Source organism: Miniopterus natalensis, chromosome 1 (genome assembly GCF_054644295.1).
Source record: "Miniopterus natalensis isolate mMinNat1 chromosome 1, mMinNat1.hap1, whole genome shotgun sequence".
Lineage (NCBI taxonomy): Eukaryota > Metazoa > Chordata > Mammalia > Chiroptera > Miniopteridae > Miniopterus > Miniopterus natalensis.
Window position 1 is genome coordinate 190,336,783 of NC_142081.1, and position 21,068 is coordinate 190,357,850.

At 47.5% G+C, this 21,068-nt stretch overlaps 1 protein-coding gene across 1 annotated transcript in view; it reads left to right on the forward strand.

The window, feature by feature from the left end:
• The window catches only part of ADGRA3 (adhesion G protein-coupled receptor A3), a 97,695-nt gene extending 78,074 nt beyond the window's left edge, over positions 1-19,621 (forward strand). The window contains exons 15-19 of the mRNA XM_087828013.1: positions 5,365-5,489; positions 6,511-6,634; positions 15,681-15,826; positions 18,139-18,234; positions 18,369-19,621. Of these exons, the coding sequence (XP_087684139.1) occupies positions 5,365-5,489; positions 6,511-6,634; positions 15,681-15,826; positions 18,139-18,234; positions 18,369-19,581 (1,704 nt within the window). The 3' untranslated portion in view covers positions 19,582-19,621. The remainder of the gene's footprint in view (positions 1-5,364; positions 5,490-6,510; positions 6,635-15,680; positions 15,827-18,138; positions 18,235-18,368) is intronic.
• Positions 19,622-21,068: the final 1,447 nt, after the last annotated feature.

Genomic DNA, 21,068 nt, shown 5'->3' on the forward strand with positions numbered 1-21,068 from the left:
AACACACATGTAGCTACCATCAAAATCAAGATTCTTCTTTGAGCCCTTGCTAGCTCCCCTGCATTTCTTTTTACTTCCATTCACCATCCCGACAGATAGGCGCCCTTCTGGTGACTGTCACGATGGGTGAGCTTTGCCTTGTGCAGCGATCATGGTGCAGTGTGTGCTTTGCGTGCCCGGTGTCCTTCCTGTTGCTTGTAGCTGTGAGATGCCTTTGTTTAAGCATTCCTGCCTACTCGTCTGCTGTATGGAAACACCCAGGCTTGTGCATTCTACTGTGGACGGACACTAGGGTCGCTGCTAGGCTCTGGCCGTCAGGAGAGTGCTGCTCTGACTGTTCATACGAGGAATGAAATTGCTGGGCTGGCGGCTCGCCCTGCCTTTCACTTTAGTAGATAATACCAGGCATTGGACCACAGTGGTCGCGTTGGTTTACGCTCTCACCGGAATGAGAGTTTGAGTTGAGTCGCATCCTTGCCAGCGCTCGGTCTCCCGAGTCTCTAATTGTGGTCTTTGGAGGTGGCGTTATGATGTATCATTGTGGTTTTAATTTGCCTTCCTCTGGTGACCGATGATGTCGAGCACCTCTTATTGTCAGTTTCCGTATCCCCTTTAGTCACATTCTTGTTCAAATCTTGCCCTTTTTGAAATGATCTTTGACCTTTTTTCATTTAATTTTATTGAGATACGATCGACATAAAGCACTGTTTAAGGTGCACAGCATAGTGACTTGACTTATATATGGTGAAGTGATTACAACACTAAGCTTAGTCAGCATCCATTATCCCATATGGGTTAAAGAAAAACACACTTTTTTTCTCGTGATGAGAAATTTTAGAATTTACTCTCTTAGCAACTTTCAAATACACTATACAGCGGAATTAACTGTACTCATCCAGTTCCACGTTATATCCCCAGTATTTACTTGTTTTATAACTGGGAGTTTGTACCTTTTGACTACGTTTGTTCCCCTTTATCCAATTCCCCACCCTCCCACCCCCTGCCTCTGGTCTCTTTCTATGAGGTTTTTGTTTGTTTTTATAATTTTTTTTATTCCACGTGTAAGTGTCTGCCTGTTTTTAATTTGGTTGTCTAGTGTTTTCATGTTGACTTACAGAGATTCTTGATATGAATTGTGAACAGGAGCTTTTTGTTGGATTTATGTGTTGCAGATACCTTCTCCCAGTCCATGCCTGCGTAATCCATTCAGGCGGCTCTAACAGAATTCCATAGATTGGGTAGTTTATAAACAAGAGAAATTTATTTCTCAAAGCTCTTGAGCCTAGAAATCTGAAGATCAAGGTTCACTGTCTGGTGAGGGCCACTTTTATCACGTGGTGGACAGGACGAGGGGGCTCTTTAGGGTTAGGGTCCCTTATAGGGGCAGTAATCCCATTTGTGAGGACTCCCTCTCATGACCTAATCACCTTCCCAAAGGCCCCACCTCCTAATGCCATCACAGTGGGGGTTAGGTTTCAACATAGAATGAATGTTGGTCTGAAATCAGTGTTCTCTTTCATGGACAGAGTTTCTTAATTTTTCTGAAGATTTTTTATTTTTTTTTATTTTTATAATTAGCGCTTTTTATGTTCTAAAAAATTTAAGAAATTGAGTTCTTAAAGATTGAAGAAACCTTTGCCCACACATAATGATATTCTCCTTTGTTTTCCTTAAGAAGCTTTAATGTGTTTTATCTTTCGCATTTAGGTCCCTGATTTGACCGGAAGAGACTATAGGGTGTGATGTGGGGGAAGCAAAATCTTTAAATTATTCTTTGTTGCTAAGGGGAAATATCAAAAGCAACATAGAAGTCTTAGTCTTTTGTTTACCTTTCTGCTTTCAGATCAATTTTTAAAATTTTAATGTATTGGTAAACTTTTTTTTACAATTCTTTATAGTCTGACAGAAGGTACCCTAATATATATGTGTGTGTGTGTGTGTACATATATATATATATATATATATATATATATATATATATATATTTTACTTTCTTCCATTGTTCAGCTCATGGCAAAATTAGAGAATTCCTGATTTATGATCATCCTCGTTGTTGATATGATGCTAATGAACCTCTTAAAACTGCCACTGATTTTATGTGTAGTAATTCTCAGGTTAGAAGTAACTTGAAAATATAGGAATCTTTGTCTGTCAAGGAAATAGAGATTTTCAGGAACTCTTATTTATTGGATCCTTAATAACAATCATCGTTGTCTGCGGACACCTTCACTTTTCGCTTCCTGGCTCAGTTACTTTGTTGGACTTTGTGCCCTGTGGAAGGGTGGCCGAGGTCGCCATGGGGTTTGGTGGCTGGTGACAGGCTGCTTCCCGGGAGCCCTGGAGGAGAGGCTCCCTCCTTACTGCTGGGCTGCAGCCAGTGAGCCTCGATTTCCGTCTCAGGAGTGTCTCCTAGTGGCCGTTTTCAGACAGTGTATGTAGTAGTGATTTGCTAATAGTATCACAAAGCTTGTATTTTTTTACTAGTGTAACTAAAAATGATTTTGATTCCGATTTCTACTTTACCTCTCTTGTTTGAGATCTTTAACATCTTTCCTTATCTTCTCAACTGTCCTAAATAGTTGTATATTCTCAAGAACTTTGTGCCATCAAGGTAGGTTTTTCGTGTCTCATTTGCTCTCTGTACTGGCCTGTAAACCCCGGCAAACATTTGACCCACAGGCCCAGTTTAGTCGGTTGCTGTTTGTTTTCAATGCTGGAAAGCTAAGAGTGATTTGAAAATTTTTTAATGGTTATTGGTTTTAAATACCTGCGTGATCGCCTCAGTTTGCCTTTTGGCATGCAAAGCCCAAAACATTCACTGTCTGGCCCTTTGTACCTTCCCCTGGTCAGTTTTTCCACAGGGGTGCTCTTGCATTTGGGCAGCTTGGTTTGCTGTGACCACCAGGAATGCCCCTGCCCTCTGTGACCAGCGACGTAGTAGTCCTGTGCTTGGCTCCTGTCATAACTCTGAGTTAGGAGTCACTGCCCTGTTTCAGAATCTAGTTTCTGTCTTGCACTATGTCATATTCATCTGGCTCTTGAAAAATACTGATTTGTTCTCAACGTAAGTATTATGTAAAATCGCCCTGGCCCGTGTGGCTCGGTTGTCATTGTACCATGCACCCGAAGGTGGTTGGTTCGATTCCCAGTCAGGGCACGTGCCCAGGTTTCGGGCTTGATCCCCAGCGGGGAGCTGCAGGAGGCAGCTGACCAGTGTTACACTCTCACATCGGTGGTTCTCTCTGCTCCCTTTCTCTCTCTAAAGTCCAATAAACTATTAAAAAAATGTTACATACAATCTGTAATATATTTTGAGAACTGAATTGGTGCTTTGGCTGATGTCTTTCCAGGTAATACCCAGCAGAGCTACCTGGGCTGTGTTTTTCTGCCAAGGGCTGTGGAGGGCACCCACACACACCCTCCTCGCCCTTACCCCAGAGCTGCCAGGCGGCGGTGGTGTCTCCAGGTGTAACCGCCCCCAGCTTATACAGCTAGCAAGAAAGTGGCCACGTGTTTTTGGACAGTTTCTAGAGGAATGTGAAGCAGCCAGTGCCTGGAAGGAGCCCCGCCGGCAAGTCCGAGATACTGGAAGTTTATCCCCTGTTACTCATGCCTCCCTGGGGTAGGGGCTTCTGGAGGAACTGAGGGGAGTGTGTCTGCTCTTGCCAGCGTCTGACTGGTTCTCGTTGCCCCCATGTTTTTTTGGACGTTCCCACTAACAACCTGGACTCTTAGCAGAATGCAAATAAATACCTTGAGGCCAGGCACCACAGATTAATCTTGTAGGCATCTCACGAGGGCAGGTTGTTCTGAATTCCAGGCGATGGGCTTTTTCTCCTGTGTTTTCCTGTTCAGGTACTTAGTTTACAGACTCTCAGCCCTCGAGGGCTGGGACCACATTCTGTGTTTCCTGAGTATCCAGTGCTGGGCATAGCGCCTGGTCACGGTGTGCACTCAATTAACATTTGTCGGGTAAATCGGTGAAGTATGGGCTCACTGCCTGTCACAGGCAGAGGTTCTGTGCTCCGTGTTGTATCTGCAGTTTCCCATTTACTGTGTTTTTTGTCAGGCTCTGTGGGTCTCTGCTCATCAGCTGTTACAGTGAGGGGCTTGGCAAGTTGTTCCGATTTGATCAATTTAGGTCTGAAGTCATGTGTTGTCAGCTTCCGATGCTTTCCTGGGAAAACGTGCCCCTTTCTTCCCTGCATCCTTGAGGCCGCCTTCAGTTTTCCTGTCTGTCCCCTGCCCACTTCCTTTCTTCATCCAGCTTTTCTCCTTTCAGATACCGTCTCAAGCTCTCAGTCAGTTTACCAAGGTGATTTCGTGACGGCATCTGGTGAGTCTACAGTTTTCTGACACAGCCGGCGTGGCCGGGGCGGAGGCCTCTTCCCGGCCTGCGCTGGTCCTTCATAAGGAAGGGAGCCTGGAGACGCCTGTTTTAGGAGGTGCTGTCTGCGCTGGTTGGGGAGCACAGACTCGGCAGCCACCCTCCTCTGGTTCTAATCCTCAAGCACGTAACCTCTTTGTGCCTCAATATTTCGGGCTATAAAATGGGGCTACTCCTGTATCTAGCTCATAGGGTCACTGTGAGCTTGCACAGTGCCTGGTTATGGTAAGTGCTGTGGAAGTGACTTGCTTTTATTTACTCTTACTGGTTTTTGAGCCCTTTGCCCCCGTAACCACCGTGGCCTTACCGTCGTCAGACATCGCTGAGATCTGATTGCGCACCTGTCTCCCTGTGACTGTCAGCTCTTCAAGGACAGGAGCCACGTCTTACCGTTGTGTCTCCGGTGCCTCGCATGGTGTCTGGTCCACTCCTGTTGGTTGAACTTGACTTGACTGCAGGTGGTTAGCGAGGCCTGTGTAGCTTTGTTGACTTAGAGACGCTGCTGTTTTCTGCCGTATCAGCTGGCGAATATGCAGGGTGACGGGCGGGATGAAAGGGTGAAATCTGCGGTCATCCTTCTAAGCCACCCACATGTGGCTCCTGCTCACTCTCCGTTGCCCTCATAGCATTGTCACCATTCAAGTGTATAGAGCAGATGTAGGACAAGAGTGTGTGTGTGTCCACATACACACACGCGCCATAAGTGTGTGTGTGTATATATATATATATATATATATATATATATATATACACACATGTATACACACACACACACACCCCATAAATAGTGAGCACAGTGAAGTCAGGAAGGCAGTGTAAGGTGTGAAGAAAACAGCACAAACTCATTCCTCCTTGAATAAACTGGAGAACTGCAAGGACCAGTTTTGTGTGTCGGTGTGTTTTAGCCACTGGAGAAAATCTCAGGCGCTACGTGCACAGAAAAGCGCAGCCGGAGTGACGCTCTCTCTCTCCCCCAGGATCTGACGGGGTCCGAGCTGTACGCGCGGGCCGCCGGCCTGCTGCACCCCGTGGTCTACACCACGGCCGCCCTGCTCCTCCTGTGCCTCCTCGCGGTCATCGTGAGCTACGTGCACCACCACAGGTCAGGAGGGACTTAGAGCTTATTGCGCGTTTCCCTAGGGCGGCACTGAGCTTTATGCCATCTCTCCAGAGTAAGGACAGTGCTTTAGCATGCGTACAGGCTGTGCCCGTTTCATGCAGTTTGTGACATAAATAATTAGTACATGGGACGGTCAGTTCATCTTTCCCCACGTCCGGTGGGCCAGTTTGCTGGGTTTTACCTGGGAGGGAGTGAGGGAGGCCGGGAGGTGGGCAAGGGAGCAGCCAGGGGTGAGGTCGGGTGGGGGGTCGTCACCTAGAGCGGTGTCTTCCTGAACCGGACTGTGGAATTAGTTCTCGTTTATGACTTTTTCCCTGTTGGGATATTTTTTATCTCATAGATGGCATTTTAAAGAAAGTTTGTGGCATTTAAGCACGGGGTATGGTTTTTGTAAATTGCAGACCGCTACAGAAACTTTTATTTTATGGTAGGAAGTTAGTGAACTGAAGGGATGTGCTAAGCGGAAACTCTCTTTTATCAGAGGTTTTGCTAGAATGTGTTTTCCTATTCAAGCTAGACCTACATGGCATTTCTTGACATTTAGTTAAGAAACAAAAGGAGATTTTGATATTAAAATAAAAGAAAGAAAGAAAGACTTCAACATTTTATTAGGAAAGGCCGAGAAGAAATGCACTGAGCAATGGTAGGTCAGGAAAATAGAGATTGGCACCTTGCAGAAAGCCCTGGGAAGCAAACAAGTCATTCATCTGTCATAGACTCGAACTACCGAAAGCCCACGTTTCTTATTCTTTAGCCTTTCGCTGGGGCAGTAGTTCCAGATACGACTTGTCTTTTTAGTGCGTAAAATTAAATGTTAAGAAACAGTATTGAGTTCAACAAGTTCTCCAAACGTGTGTCTGTCTGTCTGATAGTATATGTTTTTTTAAATAAAATGTTTGAGCTTTTATATTTGGCGTTTTATGCTATTGGAGTTGACTTGAAAACAAACACTGCTTCCAATGTACGAGCCTGAACGTTAGTGTTTTCCTTTCTCTCTCAACAGTTTGATCAGGATCAGTCTCAAGGGCTGGCACATGCTCGTGAACTTGTGCTTCCACATTTTTCTGACCTGCGTGGTCTTTGTGGGAGGGATAACCCAAACCAGGAGCGCCAGCGTTTGCCAAGCGGTGAGTCCGAGCGAAAAGCTGAGATGGAAAAAGTACTGATGCTAGGAAGTGATTTCAGATGTTTCATTTACTATAAAAGGAAAAATGTTGCCTTAAAGTTTTTTTTTTTTCTTTAAGTTGAACTGAATGTCTCTTAAAGTTTACCATCATATTATAGGTTTTGAATTGTCATTTCCTAACAGAGTATATGACTTAAGGAGCTTATCTCTTTTTCTCTGGGAATTCAGTACTGCTTGTTGCATCTGTTATAATGCTGACCATTTAATTTAAAAATTTTGCCAAATCCTGACTTTGGCTGAAGGAGAAGCGACGTTTTCGGACAGGAGGGTTTTAAAAATTATTTCATTTGTTGATGAAAACAATAGGAATTAGAAAAAGATTCAACTGTAAGATATAAAAAGATGCTTTTTAGGTGTGGTAAATACGAAGAATTAAAAAAATATCCAACCCTTAATTTTAAATAAATTATTACATGTGTAACCAAAGAGTTACGGAACAGGTCAGGATGGAGAGGGATACTGCGATGTGACCAGTCCCAGGTGCGGGAAGATGCCTGACATGCTTGACCAGGTTGGGACAATGGCCTGTTCCAGGCACCAGCACTCAATGGGACACAGGGCAGAGGTACTGGTTCAGAAGGAAAGCATCCAACAAGCACCCAACAGTCTCCAAAGGGGGTTACGGGCAGTAATCTCCATTCTGGCCCTGGTCTAGCTCATGGGTCCTGCAGCGGTCGCACTGGACCAGTCTCTCCTCCATAAATGGTTTTAGGATTTACATAAAAGGAAAAGACCAAAGATAGCAGGACCCTTCTGAACAAGGAGAGTAGAGTGGGAGGTTGTCCTCCTCGTCATCAGGGCTAATTATGCTATTATAATGAAAGCTAGCGTTTGGTTTAGGGATCCCTGGATTGACCTTCGCAGTGGAAGAGAGGTCAGAGCAGAGCCGTGAGGAACTGCGGAGAAGGCGGGGTCGCACTCACGCCTCTTCAGTGGGCAGAGTGACCGGTGTTCAGTAACGGGAGCTGGGGAAGTCCATTGGGAAAGAGATGAACATGGATCTGTACCTTCTGTCATATTTTTTTAAAAAAGTAAACTGAGTAGATTAAAAGCTTACATGCCCAAACCCAAATGTTAAGTTCATATTAGATGAAATCACAGTTTGGGGGATAAGGAGAGATTTCTTAAATGTGACACTAAGAAAGCATTGACTAGAAAAGAGATAAATTCGACTAAATTAAAAAGAAGACCTTTTGTTTGTGAAGATTCCTTAACAAAAGTGAAAACACAAGACAGCCCAGGTGATGGTTACCTTGGGTGAAGGGGATCAGATGTTTCTATGTTGGTTTTCTATGTTCTCAGTATATACTGAGAATATAGAAAGTAGAATAAAAAGCGTTAGAATAAAAAGTATATTTAAAAATGTGATCATTGAGAAGGCCACTGAAATCCCTGTAGAAAAAAATGACATGAGAGTAGGCAGGCTTTTCGTAGAATTGTAAACACACAGGGCCAGTATGCACGTGAAGAGATGTTCAACATCATTGGTGGTCACCGAGATGCAAATAAGACCACAGTTAGTTACTATTTTATGCCTTTTAAAAAAAATTACTTTTTAATTTATCTTTATTGTTGAAAGTATTACAGATGTCCCCCTCTTACCCCCATTGACCCCCTCTACCCTATCCCCCGCGCCCGCCCCCGGCCTTCACCACAGTATTGTCTGTGTCCGTGGGTTATGCATATATGCACATAGTTCTTTGGTTAATGTCTTCTCATTCCCTGGCCCCCCTTCCCTCTGAGCTCCCTCCGTCTGTTCCATGCTTCCATGTCTCTGGATCTATTTTGTTCGTCAGTTTATTTTGTTCATTAGGTTTCTGTGGGCAGAACTCAAGCCTGGCAATGCCAAGCATGGAGCATGTGGATCCCCAGGCTATTTTTATACATTGTGTGTGGGAATGTCCGTGGGCGACTTTGGGCGGCTTTGCCTTCTCGGGTTAAGCCTTCCCATACCCTGGGACATAGCAGTCCCACTCCTGGGCTCAGGGAGGAAGCTCGCCCGTATGTGACAGCAGTGTGCGTGTGAGTGTGCGTGTGCGTGTGAATATTCATAGCGGCACTAGGCACAGTAGCAAAAACCTGGAAGCAGCCCAAATGCCTATCACCGAGAGAGCGAATGAATAAACCGAGATAGTACACGGGAGTCAAAACTGATGAATTACAACAGTGCGTACCTATGAATAGGTCTTAGTACCATAATTACACTTCCCCTGTTATCTTTTTTTATAAAGATAAAAGTAACTAAAATGAAACACTTTTAATGAAGGTGCAATAAAACTGTCAAAAAAGGAAAGCAAGGGAATGATAAACATAGGCTATCAGGCGATGGTTACCTTGGGTGAAGGGGATCAGATGTTTCTATGTTGGTTTTGTCAGTGTTTTTTTGTCTTGCTAGTAGATTCTTGCTTACTTATTATTAACAATAACTAAATAAATAACTAATGAAGATAGGCCATGCTTGGCCCAGTCATTAACATGTGCCTTGAACCTAAGGTAGATGACACTGTTATCCAGTAGTGTCTATCTGAGATGTCATTTAAAATATGAGTGTGGCCCTGGCTGGTGTGACTCAGTGGTTAGAGAATCAGCCCTCGGACTGAAGGGTCATGGGTTCGATTCCTGGTCAAGGGCACGTACCTCGGTTGCAGGTTGGGGGGGCAAGTGCAGGAGGCAACCAGTCGATGTGTCTCTCTCATATTGATGTTTCTCTTTCTTTCTCTCTCTCTCTCCCTCCCCCTCCCTGCTTCCCTTTACTCTCTTTAAAAATCAGTGTGTGGGGGGGAAATATCATCAGGTGAGGATTGACAAAAAAATAAGTAAAAAGTAAATAAATTGTGAGTGTCTATAAGAATTGTTGAGGATCAATGACTGGAGAGTGCCCGGCATACAGTAAGTGCTCAGTAGATGTTAGCTCTTACTACTGTTATTATTGATGAAATTACCTCTCAGCTGTGCACAACATTTCCATTTTAGGCTGTTACTGTGCATTTGAAAACAGCCTTGTTGGGAGCCTGCAAGGAGTCAGGCAATGGATCTCACTCAGGTCAATCTAGCCTGTCACCCTTCACAGGCTGACTCCACTTACCTTCCAGGCCTCAGTTTACTGTTGCTGTTCCAGAGCACTGCCCTTTACCTCCCTCATAATTCTGTGGTGCTCATTAAAATCCCGCGGTTCCTACAAACTTTGTAACAGTCTGGTGTTTACCTACTCATTGTTGCTGGCCTTTGAGCTCTGCAGGCGCAGGGATTACATTGATTTGATCTAAGGATCAGCCGGAGCCCTTACCACAGTAGGTGTTTAGCAGATATTTGTTGGGTGAATGAACAAAGAGGCCTCTGTTTGCAAATAGAAATCATTCAACCCTGTAGCCATTTTGAGCATAAACTATTAGGAGAGTACTTAGCACACCATGGTAATAATAATAGTCTCAATTTCATCGAAAAATATCCGTTGACTGCTTGAAGCAGGCACATACATTGAGCTCACTGAGGACATGAATAGAAAAAAGCCATTGTAAAGACGGCTGCCATTCATTGTCCTGAAGGGTATTTCATACCATTTCTAGAAAGAAAAGGAGAATTGTAGTGAGTACTCAGGGGCTAGCAAATGCCCATTTGTTAAAGATTTACATGAGAAGGGAAAGGCAAGCCTGCATTTCCACATGTCCTTCTGTTTCTACAATGTCCTCCCCTTCTGTGGAAAACACAGCCTCGCTCTCGTCATTTCTGACTCAGACACGACTTGCTTCACTGTCCTAATGTAAATCGTTCTTAATTCAGTTAGCCAGCTGAGAGGGGAGTGGTAAATGCAGCAAGGAGCAGCCTGGGACGCCAGACACTAGTAGGTCGGTTCTAATTCTGTGTGTTCCAGAAGAGCTCGTGTGGCTGGTCACTTCACCCAGTAGGGGCTTCATGTTTCTGCTCTAATATAATAATGGATTGGGCTAATTAAGTTAAATGGTCATTTAAGTTCTTCCATCTCTAAAACATCTCTACAGTGTACATATTTTACATGCAGCTTATATGGGCACAGACGCGGCATAGCCTTGTCTTTCTCATCTCCCTTTCGGAGCTCACAGATTTTGTGAACAGCGTGAGCAGGTTCTAATACCGTTTCCACCCAGCAGTGGTTGGGTGGGTTATGAGAGTTGCCACCGGCCAGGTGTTTCCCACTGTGGTTCTAAGTCAGTTCCAGACAGTACCTTGGGTGCTTTCTAGAACCTTTAACTCTCTTTCGCGAAAGGAGCCGAGTGAGTGACGGTGAGTCGCAGGGGCTGGTGACTCGAGGTTGGAAGGAATCCGGGTTCTGGGTCGTGATCTACCACCAAATAATTGCTTGATCATTAATTTCCTGGTCCCTGGTTTCCTTAGCTTGCAGTGAAGGGATTTGGCTGGAGCTCATTTAAGTGACCTTGTTGCTCTACCACTCCATGATTTAATCAACTAAATAGAGTGCCAGCTGACCTTCTCAGGTGTCCTCTCCTATCTGTTATCTAGCAGACTGCTGCAATGGCATGTGAGGTGCATTGGGAGAAGTTTAATCAGGGAATAGAACGAGCTTTCCACTTGCCAACTACTACAAATGTGTTATCTTAACTTTCATATTAACCCTAGAATGCATTTCTTACTCATGTATTTCATAAGTACAGAAATAGAGCCTAAGAGATTGAACTAACCTGCCCCAAGTCACTGGGGCTGCTGGGCAGCAGAGACATGGCTTAAATGCTGGTCTCGGACTCGGAGCATCCCTCAGTCCCCATCACTGTACTTTCCTACGTAGTGAGGACCAGCAAGGCTCAATAGAAGGGGCGTGGGCTTTGGAAACCAATAGATATGGGTTTGAGTTTGAGTTTGGCCCTGCTGCTGACCATGTGACCTCTGATGGGTGATTTAATTTCAGCCTCAATCTCTTTTCCATAACCCAAGGTTATTAACACTAGCTCAGTGATGGTGCTAGGAGGACACACTGGAAGCACCTACAAAATTGTCTAATACATTTTTGGGCACATAGCAGGCATTCAATAGTGGAAGCTGTTAGTATTTTAGTTTTTATATGTATTTATATATGATTATATGAGTGGTAAACATTGTCTTTTACACACTTGCTATACATGCTGCACTATCTTAGGCTTTTTGATGGTTAAAAAATATGATTGTTATAATGCCTGGTCTCTGGTATAGGAGAGTTAATAGTACAGTTCTTTAGGATAATTAATTTATATGCATTTTGCAGCTTTGGAAATTGATGTCCCAAGGTAAGGTGAATTATTTAATGAATCAGATACATGTCTTATGAATTAGATTACCTGTTGCCAAGCCATTTACAAACTTTTGACATGTGTTTCTGGTTTATTTAGAAGAGATTGTGATAGTGAAGTTGTATGTGAAGTGTAGCCCAAGTACCTGATGGGAAATACAATAGGAAGTACCTCGTTCCAAAAGCTAGGGGAACCCCCTCTACCAGGTCTCACTTCCTCCTCTATTCTGGCTCTTGTGGAATGTTCGGTGATTTGCTCACATGTCTGTTGACATCAGGCTCCTGAAATTCCACTATTGGTAATAATTGTTTAAGGCTTCAGTGTCTTTCAAGTATGAACAATTCTCTGGAAATTCTAAAGTGTCTTAGAAAACACTTCAAAGTCTAAAGGTAGAGTTTTCCCTCTTAGATCTAAAAACAAGAAAATTCTTCTGTATCTGTGAGTCTGTTTCTGTTTTGTTTTATTTGTTTATTTTATATTTTAGTTTCCACATGTAAGTAAAATCATATAGTATTTGTCTTTCTCTGTCTGACTTATTTTACTTACCAGAATACCCTCTAGGTCCATCCATGTTGTGGCAAATGGCAAGATTTCACTCTCTTCTATGGCCAAGAAATATTCCATTGTATTGAATTGTGTATATTTCAATATTATTAGAATACAATAATATTCTAATATACATGCGAATACACACACAGGTTGCTTCCGTATATTGGCTATTGTAAATAATGCTGCAGTGAACATAGGGATGCATATATTCTTTCAAATTAGTGTTTTTATTTTCATTGACTAAATACCCAGAAGTGGAACTGTTGGATCATACAGTTTTGTTGTTAATTTTTTGAGGAAACTCATACTGTTTTCCATAGTGGTGGCACCAGTTTGCATTCCCATCAGCAGTGTATGGAGGTTTTTTCCCCCCACATCCTCACCAACACTTGTTATATTTTTGTCTTTGTGCTAATAGCCATTGAGAAATGTCTACTTAAGTCCTCTGCCTGTTTTTTAATTGGTGGTTTGTTTTTTGATAGTAAGCTGTGTAAGTTCTTTGTATAGTTTGGAAATTAGCCCCTATTTGGAGGTAGGGTTTGCAAATATCTTCCCCCATTCAGGAGGCTGCCTTTTGTTTGGTTGATGGTTTCCTTCCCTGGGCGGAGGCTCCCCAGTTCTCTGTAGTCTCATTTGCGTGTTTTTGCTATTGTTGCTCTTGGCTGAGGAGACTGGTTGCTAAGACCGGTGTCAGTTGCTTTTGCAGCCTGTGTTTTCTCTCAGGAGGTTTATGGTTTCAGGTCTTACGTTCAGGTCTTTAATCCCTTTTGAAGTTTTGTATGTGGTTTGAGATCACGGTCCAGTTTCATTCTTTGGCATGTAGCTGTCCAGCTTTCAGAGCACCGTTTGTTGAAGAGACCCTGTCTTTTCCCTGTAATATATTTTTGCCCCCTTTGTCATAGATTAATTGACCAGATAGGAGTGGGTTTATAGCTGGGCTCTCTATTGATGCCCTTTGATCTATGTGTTGGTTTTCATCCCAGTACCACACTGTTTTGATTACCTACCATAGCGCTGTAATATAGTTTGAAATCAGGGAGCATGATGCCTCCAGTGTTGCTCTTCTTAAGATTGCTTTGGCTGTTTGGGGTCTTTTATGGTTCCATACAAATTTTAGGAATTTTTAGGAAACAAACTGGTAGTTGCCAGAGAGGGGAGGGGTTTTAGGGCAGTCTAAATAAGTGAAGGAGATGAAGAGGTACCAGCTTCCAGTTGTAAAATAAATAACTTGTGGGGCTGTGGTGCCCGGCATGAGGAACCTAGTCAATACTGTGATAACTCTGTGTGGTAGAAGACGGTAACTGGACTTGCTGTGGGGATAGTTTTGTAAGGTGTATAAATATCGAATCACTATGATATACACCTGAAACGAATAGGATATTGTGTGTCAGTTATACTTCAATAAAAAGAATGCTCCGTTGTGCACCTGCTGGCTTGAAAATGTTTTTAACTTCTGTTTTTAAACGTAGTACTTTACAGCCCTGTCGCATTCTTTCAACCCCTGCGTCAGAGAAAACTCCAGCAGTCGTCACTCCCGCCCTGTTCAGTCAGAGTCAGCGATTTGTCTGGAATGTGTGGGTCCCATGCACCAAACTCACTTATGCTGTTTTTACTTACAGCATTCGGGGTGACTGCAGATGACTCCAAGTGTTACTTTCATGCCTTTTGTTCCACTTCTATCTGTAAATTCTGCTTTTACAGGGCAGTCAGTGAAACTAATGGGAACAAAGGAGCCACTTTGCTCCTTACGGGAGAACATAACTGACTTTTCTCGCCGGACCTCCCTCCCGGCACTGAGTCCTCACAAGGACACTAGTCTTCTGCCCTGCAAAACAGTACTTGAGCTTTCGTGTCTCTAAGCTTCACCTGCAGATGGGTCCTCGTTAAAATGAACTCTGGGCAGTGGTCTCAATGCTTCTGTTACTAACCTATGTTTGATAATGTCAATCAAGTTGATTTTCTTGAGATTGGAGAGCCAACCTTTTAGAATGATTTTTTTTTTCTTGGAGTTTTTTATTAATAGGATTTTACCTATAATAATTATATAAGAAGAAATTATGAAAGAGATAGTAAGTACTTAGATAAGAAAGCTGAATTATGTCCTCAGTGCTTCAATGGCACAGGCATTTATTTTTCTTAAATAGATTTTCAACCTCTCTTAACCTCATATATATCTTCATCTAGAATTGTATCCTTAATGAGGTTGTTTCAAACGCAGGTCATATGATAAACATGCCCCCCCATCACCCTCTGGAAGAAACTCGATTAGTGTAATTGCAGGTACCCACTATTTGTTGAACACTTACTGTGTTCCAGATATTGCCCCTTCAGTGCCTACAAAAACCCTAGAGATGGTTTTGATAATCCCTGCCCCCCCCCACACACACACTGCTCAAGTGAGGGAAGTTACTTTCAGAGAGGTAACACCTTTGTAAAACCACACCCCTAATAAATAATAATAATATAGATCTTTTCTATCAGTCGGTCCTCAGGTACCAGGCAGTGTGCTGAGTGCTTTATGTAGCATTGAACTGAAACCTCCCAATACTTTCATCTTATTCTCAGTGCTTGAGATGCCATGTGACTTGCGAAGATGTCAGGGCAGGTAAGGGGTGGGTGAGGCAAAACATTTTGACCCCAGGTCTCCCCCTTCTGACCACCAATGTGTTACGTTGCTCTCTTACCAAGATTGTGTATAAAAGCTCGGAAGTAGGACCTGGGTCTCTTACTCTACAGCCTATTTTGTGTGCTGTGACTTCTGCCCTCCAGTTACCTTGCCCTCTCTATTACCCCTTAAAATGGGCTTCAGAATCTGAATTATAATGTACAACATTGCATCTCTGAGAAACGTGCCTTCGATTTGTTGTTGTCCAGAAGCCAATCCCAGGGTGCATGAAGGGGCATCTCAGATATCAGTTGTGGTCTGTGGGCCTCCTGGAGCCAGCTGCCAGTGCCCTGCGAGACCTGCTGCTCTCATAGGGAGTTAGAGTGCAGCCTTCCTTTCATTAGTAGGCAAAGGAGTCGATCGTGGCCTACGCCTTCATACTGTTTTTGCACCAGATTTTCGAAAGTTACTTACCAATCTTTTTGATAAACCTTACTAGCAGCTACTACACTTTATGATTGAAAAGGGGCATTTTTTTTCTCTTTAGCTTATGTGTTTTTCGATCTTCTTTCTAGGTGGGAATACTCCTTCACTATTCCACCCTTGCCACAGTGCTATGGGTGGGAGTGACAGCTCGAAACATCTATAAACAAGTCACTCGGAAAGCCAAACGATGCCAGGATCCTGATGAACTGCCACCGCCACCCAGACCGATGCTCAGGTACCTGATATCTCCGTTTGCTGTACTGTGTTAACTGTGACATTGCGTGAAGCCCCGTCATAACTAAATTGCGGAGTGAATTTTGGAAAGTAAAATGATGGACGTGGAGGCTGGGCTTTCTGGTTTGAATACTGGCCGAGCCCCTTCCAGCCCAGAGTCCTTCGTGAATTCCGACCCTCTCTGCTTCTTTCCCTCATCTCTCTAGAGTGAGGATGACTCCAACGCAGAGCTGTTGTGAGGAAGAAATGGGTTAATGTATAAATGTTAGCTGGCTCCAGATATCTGCTCCAGTGAGCTAGGCTGCCTCAGCAGGTGGTGCATCCATCAGCTGAGAAAATGATATAAGAGAAGTTAGTTGAGGGGGGTAAGCACACGGGAGGTGGGCTCACCACTGCTTTCTTGTGGAGAGTTGATGTTTTTGGGAGTCTGGTGCTCAGCCGAGAAGACGAGCTGGACATACCGTAGGTGGGACAGGAGGCGTTTACGTGTGAGGTCCTGTAAACAGGATCCCCCAGGGCGAAGTTAGCTCAGAAAAGAGTGATTCCTGAGCCATGTCTGTGTTTACTAGACGGGCCGTGGAAAATAAAAGGATCATGTATCATAGAAATGGACACCTGAAACCTATGTAATCTTACTAACCAATGTTACCCCAGTAAACTTAATAATAAAATAAAATAACCTGCCAGAGTCAGATTATAGAGTAAGAGCTTTGGCATCTCTGTCGCTTGCATTACAAGAACCTGAGAGGCAGTGTTTGGCTAAGAGACCAGGGAATCCTGTCCTCAAGCAGCTATTACCTCTGTTGGGTTCTCAGAAAAGACACAAATGGTTGAGTAAGAAGGCAGCCCCTGAATGACCCCATAAGCACCTCTTCACCTTTAGACAGCGCAAGCTCCTTCCTGTAGGAAGACCTTCCCCATGACCTTGAGCTTGGGGGAGCCTCAGCATCCTGGCCACCTGGAGGGTGGGCAGGGGGCTGAGTCTCTCCTGGTCCCAGAGAGGACAGTTTCAGTAGCACGTAGGTGGAAACGCCTTCACAATAAGGTGATAAAGGTGAAGCAAATGGTGGTGTTGATATTTCCAGGAGTTGTCACTGAAGGGAGAGAGAAAGAAGGTGGTAGGTCCAGGCAAGTTTCAGAAGAGAGAAGAAAACTTATACATATTATAGAAGGTAGGAGGCAGCAGAGAAAGTTTAAAGCTACAAAATGAGGGCTAACTGATAACAGGAAGTCCTGGCAGTGGGAGGGTAGGAGTGGCAGGGCCCGAGGTTAATTTGGGAAACTATGCCGCCTTCTCAGGGCAGAAGCCAGTGGGAATTAACCCAGCAGGAAGAGGGAGGTCACGGATGCTGGCCTCCCTCTCATGTGTGAACTGGAAGACAGGGCTATGGTTTTATGGCCTAATGAGCTGCCTTTTTAAGCCACACTGATTAATATCGTATTGAAGGATCTTAGTGCCTGTGAGCACGACTAGGAAACACTCTGTGGAGAAGTGTGTCATGGACATTGCCTTTATCCAGCCAACTCAGCTTTGGGGCTGTGTCCCAGGAAGCGGCCAGTGCAGAATAAGATTCTGACTGTGCCCAGGGGCACCCCGCCAGGGCGGAAGGATGACTGTTCCTCCTTTCAGAGAGCTCAGAGAAGCTCCCCGGCCAAAATAAGAAGTTTGTGTACCTTGTTCCAGCAACCACTGTCCCCCTCAGTTCTTAGTGCCCTGTGCTTTGTCTCGCTGTGCTCAGCTAGCCTGTGGGAAAGGGGCCAGGAGGGGCCGAGCACTGTGGACACCGCTGGGGTCCAGGTGCCCTCCAAACCTCACCCCGGTCGGTTGGGAATTGTCACGCACAGCACTGGCCCGCCCTGGAAACGCAGGCTTCGCCGGACGTTATAAACAAACAGTACGTCATGATGTATTTTGTCTGGACTATGGCACAGTGAGGAGGTGAAGTCCACTTTGTAATGGACTCCCTTTCCAGTTCACGAGCTGAGTCTAAAACAAACACAAACCCCAGGTCCCCCTAAAGGAAAAGGCCCCGGCCAAAGCCCTGCTGCTGCAGCTGTGTTTCCTCGCCTGCCCACAGGGTGGCAGAGGGTGACCGGCTTTCCGCAGCCGGGAAGCCTGGCGGGCGTGTGCTGTGACAGAGAGAAATCTGAACAAACCCTAAGACCAGCAGAGGCCTTGCTAACAGGGCCGCCTCTGGAAGCTCACCTCCCGTTTCCTGCGGAGCAGGAATCCTAACCTTTAAGGAGCGATGAGATGGGGACAGCCCCACTAACCCGATGACCAGCCCTGCCTTCTCTCATTCCTCCTGCCAGGTTTTACCTGATCGGGGGCGGCATCCCCATCATCGTCTGCGGGATAACAGCGGCGGCCAACATCAAGAATTACGGCAGCCGGCCGGACGCGCCCTAGTGAGTAGTTTGCGTCCCCGCGGGCCGACCCGTTGCCTCTCTGCTGGCCGTTTCCCAGGCGCGAAGGCTGATGCCGGTGCCGAGCCGCCTGCAGACGGGCCGCGTCTCAGCGGGCTCCCCGTTTTCTCTCCTAGCTGCTGGATGGCGTGGGAACCCTCCTTGGGAGCCTTCTACGGGCCTGCCGGCTTCATCGCCTTCGTGAACTGCATGTACTTCCTCAGCATATTTATTCAGCTGAAAAGGCACCCCGAGCGCAAGTACGAGCTGAAGGAGCCGGCGGAAGAGCAGCAGAGGCTGGCGGCCGACGAGCTCGGCGAGGCCGGCCCGCAGGGCGCGGGGTCCGCGTCCCTGGCGGCGGCGCCCGCGCTGGAGAACGAGCACTCCTTCCAGGCGCAGCTGCTGGGCGCCGGCCTCACGCTGCTGCTCTACGCGGCCCTGTGGGCGTGCGGCGCCTCGGCCGTCTCTCTGTACCCGCCGCTGGACCTGGTCTTCAGCCTTTTCTTCGGAGCCGCGTGCCTAAGCCTCGGCGCGTTCGTCGTGGTCCACCACTGTGTCAACCGGGAGGACGTGAGGCTCGCGTGGATCATGACCTGCTGCCCGGGCCGGAGCTCCTACTCGGTGCAGGTCAACGCGCAGCCCCCCAACTCCGGCGGGACGAACGGAGAGGCCCCGAAGTGCCCCCCCAGCAGCGCGGAATCTTCCGGCACCAACAAGAGCGCGTCGAGCTTCAAGAACTCCTCCCAGGGCTGCAAGCTGACGAACCTGCAGGCGGCCGCCGCCCAGTGCCACGCCAACGCGCCGCCCCCGAACGCCACGCCGCAGCTGGACAACAGCCTGACCGAGCACTCCGTGGACAACGACATCAAGATGCACGTGGCGCCTCTGGAGGCGCCGTTCCGGACAAACGTGCACCCCGGCCGCCATCACAAGAACAGGAGCAAGGGGCACCGGGCCGGCCGCCTGGCGGTCCTCCGAGAGTACGCCTACGACGTCCCCACCAGCGTGGAGGGCAGCGTGCAGAACGGGCTGCCCAAGGGCCGGCCGGCCGGCGGCGACGGCCACTCGCGGAGCCGCCGCGCCCACCTGGCCTGCAGGGAGCGCCAGCACCTCCCGCCGCAGCCGGACAGCAGCGACGCCAGCGGCAGGAACGCGGAGGCGCCGGGCGGCCGGAAGGAGGCGCCGCGGAAGCCGGCCGCCGAACTCGAAGGTCAGCAGAAGTCCTACGGCCTCAACCTGGCCGTGCAGAACGGACCGGTCAAAGGCGGCGGGCAGGAGGGGCCCCTGCTGGGCTCGGACGGCACTGGCAACGTCAGGACGGGGCTGTGGAAGCACGAGACTACTGTGTAGGGGCGGGGCCCGGGCGCGAGCCGCGCGAACCCCACGGTCACGAGCCGCGCGAACCCCACGGGCGCGAGCCGCGCGAACCCCACGGTCAGGAGCCGCGCGAACCCCACGGGCGCGAGCCGCGCGAACCCCACGGTCACGAGCCGCGCGAACCCCACGGTCACGAGCCCGCGCGAACCCCACGGTCAGGAGCCGCGCGAACCGCACGGTCAGGAGCCGCGCGAACCCCACGGTCACGAGCCGCGCGAACCCCACGGTCACGAGCCGCGCGAACCCCACGGTCAGGAGCCGCGCGAACCCCACGGTCAGGAGCCGCGCGAACCCCACGGTCACGAGCCGCGCGAACCGCACGGTCACGAGCCGCGCGAACCCCACGGTCAGGAGCCGCGCGAACCGCACGGTCACCAGCCGCGCGAACCCCACGGTCACGAGCCGCGCGAACCCCACGGTCACGAGCCGCGCGAACCCCACGGTCACGAGCCGCGCGAACCCCACGGTCAGGAGCCGCGCGAACCGCACGGTCAGGAGCCGCGCGAACCCCACGGTCAGGAGCCGCGCGAACCCCACGGTCAGGAGCCGCGCGAACCCCACGGTCACCAGCCGCGCGAACCGCACGGTCACCAGCCGCGCGAACCCCACGGTCACCAGCCGCGCGAACCGCACGGTCACCAGCCCCGCGAACCCCACGGTCACCAGCCGCGCGAACCGCACGGTCACCAGCCCCGCGAACCCCACGGTCACGAGCCGCGCGAACCCCACGGTCACCAGCCGCGCGAACCCCACGGTCACGAGCCGCGCGAACCCCACGGTCACCAGCCGCGCGAACCCCACGGTCACCAGCCCCGCGAACCCCACGGTCACGAGCCGCGCGAACCCCACGGTCACCAGCCGCGCGAACCCCACGGTCACCAGCCCCGCGAACCCCACGGTCACGAGCCGCGCGAACCCCACGGTCACCAGCCGCGCGAACCCCACGGTCACATTCCTTGAAGCTACGGACACGTGAAAACAGACTGTTTACAGCCACCTTAGGGTTTCAAAAGGATTTCGAGTAAACCTCCAAGTTTTGGATTTCACTTATTTTATATCCCCCAGTCGTTGCTTTTTTATGAATTAAAGAAAAAGAAAACCTCTAAATCATTGTTTTTAGTTGTCAGAGTACCGGCGGGACATTTTGGGAATCTGAAATGGAATTTCTTGAAATCTGTAATAATGACTTAAAACTTTTCAGACGTGTATTTAATACAATAAATAGGTGTTTGTCATTGCATCAATCTCGCATGTTTACATTTTACCGTAGAGGCATCTGGCTCTGTTCTGATGATGTTCGTACACTGGGATCGCTTAATGAGATGTGTACCTAAGTCGGTTATCAGGTTTTTACATGATTACCTCCACCGATTATGGCGTATCAATCAAAGGGCTCCTGCATTGATGTATTTTATAAATATAATTTTGAATGCAGTAAGTTTTTAAAAAGATCTCACAGA